The 12,013-nt window shown below is 51.3% G+C and overlaps 1 protein-coding gene across 1 annotated transcript in view; it reads right to left on the minus strand.

The window, feature by feature from the left end:
• agbl5 (AGBL carboxypeptidase 5) overlaps positions 1-12,013 on the minus strand; it is a gene marked incomplete in the record, with an annotated part of 126,129 nt that overhangs the window by 80,170 nt on the left and 33,946 nt on the right. Inside the window, 1 exon segment of the mRNA XM_055885807.1 lies at positions 1,711-1,880. Within this exon segment, the coding sequence (XP_055741782.1) occupies positions 1,711-1,880 (170 nt within the window).

A 12,013-nucleotide genomic window follows, 5' to 3' on the forward strand; every position in this document is an offset into this window, starting at 1 on the left:
ACCTGTGTAGTAGTCCTATAGCTTTGTGTGTAGTGATATTACCTGTGTAGTAGTCCTATAGCTTTGTGTGTAGTGATATTACCTGTGTAGTAGTCCTATAGCTTTGTGCGTAGTGATATTACCTGTGTAGTAGTCCTATAGCTTTGTGTGTAGTGATATTACCTGTGTAGTAGTCCTATAGCTTTGTGCGTAGTGATATTACCTGTGTAGTAGTCCTATAGCTTTGTGTGTAGTGATATTACCTGTGTAGTAGTCCTATAGCTTTGTGTGTAGTGATATTACCTGTGTAGTAGTCCTATAGCTTTGTGTGTAGTGATATTACCTGTGTAGTAGTCCTATAGCATTGTGTGTAGTGATATTACCTAGTAGTCCTATAGCTTTGTGTGTAGTGATATTACCTAGTAGTCCTATAGCTTTGTGTGTAGTGATATTACCTGTGTAGTAGTCCTATAGCTTTGTGTGTAGTGATATTACCTAGTAGTCCTATAGCTTTGTGTGTAGTGATATTACCTGTGTAGTAGTCCTATAGCTTTGTGTGTAGTGATATTACCTGTGTAGTAGTCCTATAGCTTTGTGCGTAGTGATATTACCTGTGTAGTAGTCCTATAGCTTTGTGCGTAGTGATATTACCTAGTAGTCCTATAGCTTTGTGTGTAGTGATATTACCTAGTAGTCCTATAGCTTTGTGTGTAGTGATATTACCTGTGTAGTAGTCCTATAGCTTTGTGTGTAGTGATATTACCTAGTAGTCCTATAGCTTTGTGTGTAGTGATATTACCTGTGTAGTAGTCCTATAGCTTTGTGTGTAGTGATACTACCTAGTAGTCCTATAGCTTTGTGTGTAGTGATACTACCTAGTAGTCCTATAGCTTTGTGTGTAGTGATATTACCTGTGTAGTAGTCCTATAGCTTTGTGTGTAGTGATATTACCTGTGTAGTAGTCCTATAGCATTGTGTGTAGTGATATTACCTGTGTAGTAGTCCTATAGCTTTGTGTGTAGTGATATTACCTAGTAGTCCTATAGCTTTGTGTGTAGTGATACTACCTAGTAGTCCTATAGCTTTGTGTGTAGTGATATTACCTGTGTAGTAGTCCTATAGCTTTGTGTGTAGTGATATTACCTAGTAGTCCTATAGCTTTGTGTGTAGTGATATTACCTGTGTAGTAGTCCTATAGCTTTGTGTGTAGTGATATTACCTAGTAGTCCTATAGCTTTGTGTGTAGTGATATTACCTGTGTAGTAGTCCTATAGCATTGTGTGTAGTGATATTACCTGTGTAGTAGTCCTATAGCTTTGTGCGTAGTGATATTACCTGTGTAGTAGTCCTATAGCTTTGTGTGTAGTGATATTACCTGTGTAGTAGTCCTATAGCTTTGTGTGTAGTGATATTACCTGTGTAGTAGTCCTATAGCTTTGTGTGTAGTGATATTACCTGTGTAGTAGTCCTATAGCTTTGTGTGTAGTGATATTACCTGTGTAGTAGTCCTATAGCTTTGTGTGTAGTGATATTACCTGTGTAGTAGTCCTATAGCTTTGTGTGTAGTGATATTACCTGTGTAGTAGTCCTATAGCTTTGTGTGTAGTGATATTACCTAGTAGTCCTATAGCTTTGTGTGTAGTGATATTACCTGTGTAGTAGTCCTATAGCTTTGTGTGTAGTGATATTACCTGTGTAGTAGTCCTATAGCTTTGTGTGTAGTGATATTACCTGTGTAGTAGTCCTATAGCTTTGTGCATGGCCACGCGTCCGCTGCCCTCTTTGCTCTGGCCGTCTCTCTTGTCGCGGGCGTACATGTTCTTCTCGGAGAAGTTACAACCATGGAAGTCAAAGTGGGCGGAGTTCACAGCTATCAGCTTAGGGTACAACATGTTCTCCACCTACACGCGGACACACACACACACACACACACACACACACACACACACACACACACACACACACACACACACACACACACACACACACACACACACACACACACACACACACACACACACACACACACACACACACACACACACACACACAAGCATTAAGGTATCAAACAAGACCATGTAGGGGATTTCCGGGGGCACGAATGACGTTTCCCGGAGCTCCGCCAAGTTGTGACAGACTTTATTTAATTTAGAGCACAGTTTCATTTATTGTTTAATTAATTTCACTTTACTAAGTACTGTTTACATAGTTACATATCTCTTGGCTCTTCCAAACGTTAATAATGGCTGTGAATTGCTGAACTAGGCCGCAGCAAAGCCTTGGATTTTCCTGAACGAGCTACCAACTGGAGAGGCATATTTTTCTGCTCCTGACAGTTTCGGTTGCCTTGAATGACCCTTCAGCGGGTGGGAGGTAGTTCAAAGGTTTTTTGGTTTGTTATTTCTTGTTTGTCAAGTTCAGTCTTCCACTTACATTTAAAAGGCTACACTCAATTCCTCTTCTTCCAAAGGACTCAACAAGCTAACGTAATAGGGCAGGGAGGACATTGTCTAGTTGGAAGTGTAAAGGTTTGAACCAACCAGGAGTAGAGTACTTCACCATCTTGCATCAGATTGCTGTCTAGTTGGAAGTGTAAAGGTTTGAACCAACCAGGAGTAGAGTACTTCACCATCTTGCATCAGATTGCTGTCTGACCAGAGACCCATCTGAGTTTCAGATCACTTTAGATTGTGAAAAGGCCAACTTCATCACTCCACTTTTCAGAAATAAATCCAGGGAAGCTGCAAATTCTGATACACAAATTGGTGCCCTTTGTTTTGTCCAAGGTTATTTCAGATGCCAATGTCAGATATATTACTGTCACTGACAGAATCTATAATACTCCATTGATCCTTACCAATATCTATGTGCCAAAATGGGATGACGATTTTTTTTTTTTTACCATGCCTTTGTCTTCACTTCCAGATATGACCTCACACATTAATCTAGGGAGGCGATTTTAATTGCTGGCTTAATCCTACTTTGGATTGTTCCTCCAACAAAAGTAGCACACGTTCTAAGGTTATCCAAACTTTTCTTGAACAGTTTGCCGTTACAGTAACTAACCCTAACCCTTACCCTTACCCTTACCCTAACCCTTACCCTAACCCTAACCCTTACCCTAACCCTTACCCTAACCCTTACCCTAACCCTTTACCCTAACCCTTACCTTTACCCTAACCCTTATCCTAACCCTAACCCTTTACCCTAACCCTTACCCTAACCCTTACCCTAACCCTAACCCTTACCCCAACCCTTACCCTAACCCAAACCCTAACCCTTACCCTAACCCTTACCCTAACCCTTACCCTAACCCTTACCCTAACCCTTCCCCCTACCCTAACCATAACCCTTACCCTAACCCCCCTAACCCTAACCCCCCCTAACCCTAACCCTTACCCCAACCCTTACCCTAACCCAAACCCTCACCCTAACCCTAACCCTTACCCTTTACCCTAACCCTTACCCTTACCTTTACCCTAACCCTTATCCTAACCCTTATCCTAACCCTTACCCTAACCCTTACCCTTTACCCTAACCCTTACCCTAACCCTTACCCTAACCCTAACCCTAACCCTTACCCAACCCTTACCCTAACCCTAACCCAAACCCTTACCCTAACCCTTCCCCCTACCCTAACCCTAACCCTAACCCTAACCCAACCCTTACCCTAACCCTAACCCAAACCCTCACCCTAACCCTAACCCTTATCCTTACCCTAACCCCCCTAACCCTAACCTCCCCTAACCCCAACCCTTACCCCAACCCTTACCCTAACCCTAACCCAAACCCTAACCCAAACCCTTACCCTAACCCCTGGTGTACTTTCAATCCAACTAGTAGGGATTTTTCTCCCGTGTCCATCAGTGTTGACGACTTCTTCTTAGACAACATACTTCTTTTCTCTGTACGCAGCTCCATAGTCATATCCGATCACCTCGACTTTAGAGCTATCAGTTGGTGGTGGGACTGAGCCTCGTCTACCTTGGCGTTTTAATACTCGCCTGCGGTCTGATGAAAGTTGTCAACTTTCTGACTGCTCAGATTGATGTTTTTATAGCTACTAACAACATCAATCAACTTCAGTTATGAAAACTGGTTGTTTTGCAAATGTTGAACTTATAATATGGCTACTAATACTTGGAAAGCTAAATCAAAGTCCAAGTATACAGATTTGACGACATTCTTGCAGAAAAATGTAATATGAATGCGAATGTCTGCTTCACGATTTGCTCAAATGTACCTGGGGACTTCACACTGTCTTGTTGTCCACTCATTTTTCAAGTAATCCATCTGAAACTTTACACTGCTGCCATCTTGTGGACACTATCGGAATTACAACCAGAGTGTTGGATTCAACTATGACCTTTCTCTTGCTTTTCAAAGATGGTGGTAGAAAAAGATTGGTTGGTTTTTTCTTTATATTTTCTTCTACCAGATCTATTGTTTTATATTCTCCTACATTAAATTCACATTTCTACAAACTTCAAAGTGTTTCCTTTCAAATGGTAGCAAGAATATGCATATCCTTGCTTCAGGGCCTGAGCTACAGGCAGTTCGATTTGGGTATGTCATTTAGGCGAAAATTGAAAAAAAAAGGGTGCTATCCCTAGCTAAACCATTAGCTATGCGTTTGGAGTTGGTTTTAACATCTTTAATTTCCTCTGGCCAGGCAGGTTTTACAAAAAATACACATTCTTTCTCAAATATCAGACGACTCTTTAATGTTATGTATAATCCCTCTATCTCAAAACTCCCAGAGATTCTAATCTCTCTAGATGCTAAAAAAGGCTTCTGATAGAGTGGAGTGGGGGTACCTTTTTCATACCTTAGAAAAATGTGGCTTCGGCAAAAAAATGCATTGCTTGGATCAAGTTACTATACACTTCCATCTGTCAGAATGAATAACAATCACTCAGACTAATTCCCTCTCTTCAGAGGCACTCGACAGGTTTATCCAATGTCTCCCTTTGATTTTTGCCATCGACATCGGGCTCCTCACGATTTCATTTCGATCCAACCTACATATAACGAGAGTGCTAAGAGACGACATCGAACGATGGTCACTACACCCCCTATCTTTAGCTGGTGGAATTAATTTGTTTAAAACGAATACCTGTCCTAAATTCTCCTACCTCTTTCAACGTATGCAGTGCATTCGGAAAGGATTCACACCCCTTGTCTTTTTCCACATTTTGTTACGTTGACGTCACGTTTGCATCGTTACAACAACTCTCAGCTGAATTCCACCAAATAGTCATTACTTTAGATATTTACAAGTATGCAGCTTTGTCCGTGACATGGCCTCTCAATTCCTCACTCTTCCTGTGGCCCCTCCCACTGACGCATTTTTCACACCATCCCCAACAGTATAGGCTATTACTTCTTATACAGTACATTGTTACCTCTTCAACAGGTATTTAGAAATTCTCATAGCAAATATATTAAAAAACAGAAAAACCTTATTTACAAAGGTATTCAGACCCTTTGCTATGAGACTTGAAATTGAGCTTAGCTGTATCCTGTTTCCATTGATCATTCTTCAAATCAAATCACATTTTAATTGTCACATGCGCCGAATAAAACAGGAATCCCTCATTAGCAGATATCAGAATCCTTCATTAGCAGCTATCAGAATCCCTCATTAGCAGCTATCAGAATCCTTCATTAGCAGCTATTAGAATCCCTCATTAGCAGCTATCAAAATCCCTCATTAGCAGCTATCAGAATCCCTCATTAGCAGATATCAGAATCCTTCATTAGCAGCTATCAGAATCCTTCATTAGAATCCTTCATTAGCAGCTATCATAATCCTTCATTAGCAGCTATCAGAAACCCTCATTTGCAGCTATCAGAATCCCTCATTAGCAGCTATCAGAATCCCTCATTAGCAGCTATCAGAATCCTTCATTAGAATCCCTCATTAGCAGCTATCAGAATCCTTCATTAAAATCCCTCATTAGCAGCTATCAGAATCCCTCATTAGCAGCTATCAGAATCCCTCATTAGCAGCTATCAGAATCCCTCATTAGCAGCTATCAGAATCCCTCATTAGCAGCTACCAAAATCCCTCATTAGCAGCTATCAGAATCCTTCATTAGAATCCTTCATTAGCAGCTATCATAATCCCTCATTAGCAGGTATCAGAATCCTTCATTAGCAGCTATCAGAATCCTTCATCAGAATCCCTCATTAGCAGCTATCAGAATCCCTCATTAGCAGCTATCATAATCCCTCATTAGCAGGTATCAGAATCCCTCATTAGCAGCTATCAGAATCCTTCATTAGAATCCCTCATTAGCAGCTATCATAATCCCTCATTAGCAGGTATCAGAATCCTTCATTAGCAGCTATCAGAATCCTTCATCAGAATCCCTCATTAGCAGCTATCAGAATCCCTCATTAGCAGCTACCAGAATCCCTCATTAGCAGCTATCAGAATCCCTCATTAGCAGCTATCAGAATCCTTCATTAGCAGCTATCAGAATCCTTCATCAGAATCCTTCATTAGCAGCTATCAGAATCCCTCATTAGCAGCTATCAGAATCCCTCATTAGAATCCTTCATCAGAATCCTTCATTAGCAGCTATCAGAATCCCTCATTAGCAGGTATCAGAATCCCTCATTAGCAGCTATCAGAATCCCTCATTAGCAGCTATCAGAATCCCTCATTAGCAGCTATCAGAATCCCTCATTAGCAGCTATCAGAATCCCTCATTAGCAGCTATCAGAATCCCTCATTAGCAGCTATCAGAATCCCTCATTAGCAGCCTTGTTGGTACAGGGTCTAGGTGATAGGTTTACTGATGGGAAGACATGGGAAGATATTCTGCACCGTGTCCACTCCTCTTCTATTTGAGCCAAACATGGTTTGATCCAATGCATCATCCTCCACCCCAGTCACTGGTCTAAACTCAGGCTTCCTAACATCTATCCTGATGTCCACCCTAGTTACGACAAGGTCGGCAAGCTCCTGCTGCTCTGATCCAGGTGTGTTGGTCCTGTTCTTCTCTACGTAACTATTGGTCGGCCATCTCTGATACCATGTCTAAAGTATTACAGGTGTTTTGGTCCTACCGCCATAACATCATTATTTGGGGAAACACCTGATACTATAACACTACCAAAATACACATCTGGCCTTGTAGACTTTTATTTTACTTCTGTGGAAATCTCCCTCTCCCCATCCTCCATGTCTCCCTCTCCCCCTCCCCCTCCCTCTCCCCAGCCTCCATGTCTCCCCCTCCCTCTCCCCAGCCTCCATGTCTCCCCCTCCCTCTCCCCAGCCTCCATGTCTCCCCCTCCCTCTCCCCAGCCTCCATGTCTCCCCCTCCCTCTCCCCAGCCTCCATGTCTCCCTCTCCCCATCCTCCATGTCTCCCTCTCCCCAGCCTCCATGTCTCCCTCTCCCCAGCCTCCATGTCTCCCCCTCCCTCTCCCCAGCCTCCATGTCTCCCCCTCCCTCTCCCCAGCCTCCATGTCTCCCTCTCCCCAGCCTCCATGTCTCCCCCTCCCTCTCCCCAGCCTCCATGTCTCCCTCTCCCTCTCCCCAGCCTCCATGTCTCCCTCTCCCCAGCCTCCATATCTCCCTCTCCCCAGCCTCCATGTCTCCCTCTCCCCAGCCCTCCATGTCTCCCCCTCCCTCTCCCCAGCCTCCATGTCTCCCTCTCCCTCTCCCCAGCCTCCATGTCTCCCTCTCCCTCTCCCCAGCCTCCATGTCTCCCTCTCCCCAGCCTCCATGTCTCCCTCTCCCCAGCCTCCATGTCTCCCTCTCCCCAGCCTCCATGTCTCCCTCTCCCCAGCCTCCATGTCTCCCTCTCCCCAGCCTCCATGTCTTCCCCCCCCCCTCCCCAGCCTCCATGTCTCCCTCTCCCCAGCCTCCATGTCTCCCTCTCCCCAGCCTCCATGTCTCCCTCTCCCCAGCCTCCATGTCTCCCTCTCCCCAGCCTCCATGTCTCCCCCCCCCTCCCCAGCCTCCATGTCTCCCCCCCCCCTCCCCAGCCTCCATGTCTCCCCCCCCCTCCCCAGCCTCCATGTCTCCCCCTCCCTCTCCCCAGCCTCCATGTCTCCCCCTCCCTCTCCCCAGCCTCCATGTCTCCCCCTCCCTCTCCCCAGCCTCCATGTCTCCCCCTCCCTCTCCCCAGCCCTCATGTCTCCCCCTCCCTCTCCCCAGCCTCCATGTCTCCCCCTCCCTCTCCCCAGCCTCCATGTCTCCCCCTCCCTCTCCCCAGCCTCCATGTCTCCCTCTCCCCATCCTAAATGTCTCCCTCTCCCCAGCCTCCATGTCTCCCTCTCCCCAGCCTCCATGTCTCCCCCTCCCTCTCCCCAGCCTCCATGTCTCCCTCTCCCTCTCCCCAGCCTCCATGTCTCCCTCTCCCCAGCCTCCATGTCTCCCCCTCCCTCTCCCCAGCCTCCATGTCTCCCTCTCCCTCTCCCCAGCCTCCATGTCTCCCCCTCCCTCTCCCCAGCCTCCATGTCTCCCCCTCCCTCTCCCCAGCCTCCATGTCTCCCCCTCCCTCTCCCCAGCCTCCATGTCTCCCCCTCCCTCTCCCCAGCCTCCATGTCTCCCTCTCCCCAGCCTCCATGTCTCCCTCTCCCCAGCCTCCATGTCTCCCTCTCCCCAGCCTCCATGTCTCCCCCTCCCTCTCCCCAGCCTCCATGTCTCCCTCTCGCTCTCCCCAGCCTCCATGTCTCCCTCTCCCTCTCCCCAGCCTCCATGTCTCCCCCTCCCTCTCCCCAGCCTCCATGTCTCCCTCTCGCTCTCCCCAGCCTCCATGTCTCCCTCTCCCTCTCCCCAGCCTCCATGTCTCCCCCTCCCTCTCCCCAGCCTCCATGTCTCCCTCTCCTTCTCCCCAGCCTCCATGTCTCCCTCTCCATCTCCCCAGCCTCCATGTCTCCCTCTCCCCATCCTCCATGTCTCCCTCTCCCCAGCCTCCATGTCTCCCTCTCCCCAGCCTCCATGTCTCCCCCTCCCTCTCCCAAGCCTCCATGTCTCCCTCTCCCTCTCCCCAGCCTCCATGTCTCCCCCTCCCTCTCCCCAGCCTCCATGTCTCCCCCTCCCTCTCCCCAGCCTTCATGTCTCCCCCTCCCTCTCCCCAGACTCCATGTCTCCCCCTCCCTCTCCCCAGCCTCCATGTCTCCCTCTCCCCATCCTCCATGTCTCCCTCTCCCCAGCCTCCATGTCTCCCTCTCCCCAGCCTCCATGTCTCCCCCTCCCTCTCCCCAGCCTCCTTGTCTCCCTCTCCCTCTCCCCAGCCTCCATGTCTCCCCCTCCCTCTCCCCAGCCTCCATGTCTCCCCCTCCCTCTCCCCAGCCTCCATGTCTCCCCCTCCCTCTCCCCAGCCTCCATGTCTCCCCCTCCCTCTCCCCAGCCTCCATGTCTCCCCCTCCCTCTCCCCAGCATCCATGTCTCCCCCTCCCTCTCCCCAGCCTCCATGTCTCCCCCTCCCTCTCCCCATCCTCCATGTCTCCCCCTCCCTCTCCCCAGCCTTCATGTCTCCCCCTCCCTCTCCCCAGCCTCCATGTCTCCCCATCCTTCTCCCCAGCCTCCATGTCTCCCCCTCCCTCTCCCCATCCTCCATGTCTCCCCCTCCCTCTCCCCAGCCTCCATGTCTCCCTCTCCATCTCCCCAGCCTCCATGTCTCCCCCTCCCTCTCCCCAGCCTCAATGTCTCCCTCTCCCCATCCTCCATGTCTCCCTCTCCCCAGCCTCCATGTCTCCCTCTCCCCAGCCTCCATGTCTCCCCCTCCCTCTCCCAAGCCTCCATGTCTCCCTCTCCCTCTCCCCAGCCTCCATGTCTCCCCCTCCCTCTCCCCAGCCTCCATGTCTCCCCCTCCCTCTCCCCAGCCTTCATGTCTCCCCCTCCCTCTCCCCAGACTCCATGTCTCCCCCTCCCTCTCCCCAGCCTCCATGTCTCCCTCTCCCCATCCTCCATGTCTCCCTCTCCCCAGCCTCCATGTCTCCCTCTCCCCAGCCTCCATGTCTCCCTCTCCCTCTCCCCAGCCTCCATGTCTCCCCCTCCCTCTCCCCAGCCTCCATGTCTCCCCCTCCCTCTCCCCAGCCTCCATGTCTCCCCCTCCCTCTCCCCAGCCTCCATGTCTCCCCCTCCCTCTCCCCAGCCTCCATGTCTCCCCCTCCCTCTCCCCAGCCTCCATGTCTCCCCCTCCCTCTCCCCAGCCTCCATGTCTCCCCCTCCCTCTCCCCAGCCTCCATGTCTCCCCCTCCCTCTCCCCAGCCTCCATGTCTCCCCCTCCCTCTCCCCATCCCTCTCCCCAGCCTTCATGTCTCCCCCTCCCTCTCCCCAGCCTCCATGTCTCCCCCTCCCTCTCCCCAGCCTCCATGTCTCCCCCTCCCTCTCCCCATCCTCCATGTCTCCCCCTCCCTCTCCCCATCCTCCATGTCTCCCCCTCCCTCTCCCCAGCCTCCATGTCTCCCCCTCCCTCTCCCCAGCCTCCATGTCTCCCCCTCCCTCTCCCCAGCCTCCATGTCTCCCCCTCCCTCTCCCCAGCCTCCATGTCTCCCCCTCCCTCTCCCCATCCTCCATGTCTCCCCCTCCCTCTCCCCATCCTCCATGTCTCCCCCGCCCTCTCCCCATCCTCCATGTCTCCCCCTCCCTCTCCCCAGCCTCCATGTCACCCCCTCCCTCTCCCCAGCCTCCATGTCTCCCTCTCCCTCTCCCCATCCTCCATGTCTCCCTCTCCCCAGCCACCATGTCTCCCTCTCCCACTCCCCATCCTCCATGTCTCCCTCTCCCCAGCCTCCATGTCTCCCTCTCCCCATCCTCCATGTCTCCCTCTCCCCATCCTCCATGTCTCCCTCTCCCCATCCTCCATGTCTCCCTCTCCCCAGCCTCCATGTCTCCCTCTCCCTCTCCCCATCCTCCATGTCTCCCCCTCCCCAGCCTCCATGTCTCCCCCTCCCCAGCCTCCATGTCTCCCTCTCCCTCTCCCCAGCCTCCATGTCTCCCTCTCCCCATCCTCCATGTCTCCCTCTCCCTCTCCCCAGCCTCCATATCTCCCCCTCCCCAGCCTCCATGTCTCCCTCTCCCCAGCCTCCATGTCTCCCTCTCCCCAGCCTCCATGTCTCCCTCTCCCTCTCCCCATTCTCCATGTCTCCCTCTCCCCAGCCTCCATGTCTCCCTCTCCCCATCCTCCATGTCTCCCTCTCCCCTCCTCCATGTCTCCCTCTCCCCAGCCTCCATGTCTCCCTCTCCCTCTCCCCAGCCTCCATGTCTCCCTCTCCCCATCCTCCATGTCTCCCTCTCCCTCTCCCCATCCTCCATGTCTCCCCCTCCCCAGCCTCCATGTCTCCCCCTCCCCAGCCTCCATGTCTCCCTCTCCCTCTCCCCAGCCTCCATGTCTCCCTCTCCCCATCCTCCATGTCTCCCTCTCCCCATCCTCCATGTCTCCCTCTCCCTCTCCCCAGCCTCCATGTCTCCCCCTCCCCAGCCTCCATGTCTCCCCCTCCCCAGCCTCCATGTCTCCCTCTCCCCAGCCTCCATGTCTCCCTCTCCCCATTCTCCATGTCTCCCTCTCCCTCTCCCCCATGTCTCCCCCTCCCTCTCCCCAGCCTCCATGTCACCCCCTCCCTCTCCCCAGCCTCCATGTCTCCCTCTCCCTCTCCCCATCCTCCATGTCTCCCTCTCCCCAGCCACCATGTCTCCCTCTCCCACTCCCCATCCTCCATGTCTCCCTCTCCCCAGCCTCCATGTCTCCCTCTCCCCATCCTCCATGTCTCCCTCTCCCCATCCTCCATGTCTCCCTCTCCCCATCCTCCATGTCTCCCTCTCCCCAGCCTCCATGTCTCCCTCTCCCCAGCCTCCATGTCTCCCCCTCCCCAGCCTCCATGTCTCCCCCTCCCCAGCCTCCATGTCTCCCTCTCCCTCTCCCCAGCCTCCATGTCTCCCTCTCCCCATCCTCCATGTCTCCCTCTCCCTCTCCCCAGCCTCCATATCTCCCCCTCCCCAGCCTCCATGTCTCCCTCTCCCCAGCCTCCATGTCTCCCTCTCCCCAGCCTCCATGTCTCCCTCTCCCTCT

Source organism: Salvelinus fontinalis, chromosome 27 (genome assembly GCF_029448725.1).
Source record: "Salvelinus fontinalis isolate EN_2023a chromosome 27, ASM2944872v1, whole genome shotgun sequence".
Classification (NCBI taxonomy): domain Eukaryota; kingdom Metazoa; phylum Chordata; class Actinopteri; order Salmoniformes; family Salmonidae; genus Salvelinus; species Salvelinus fontinalis.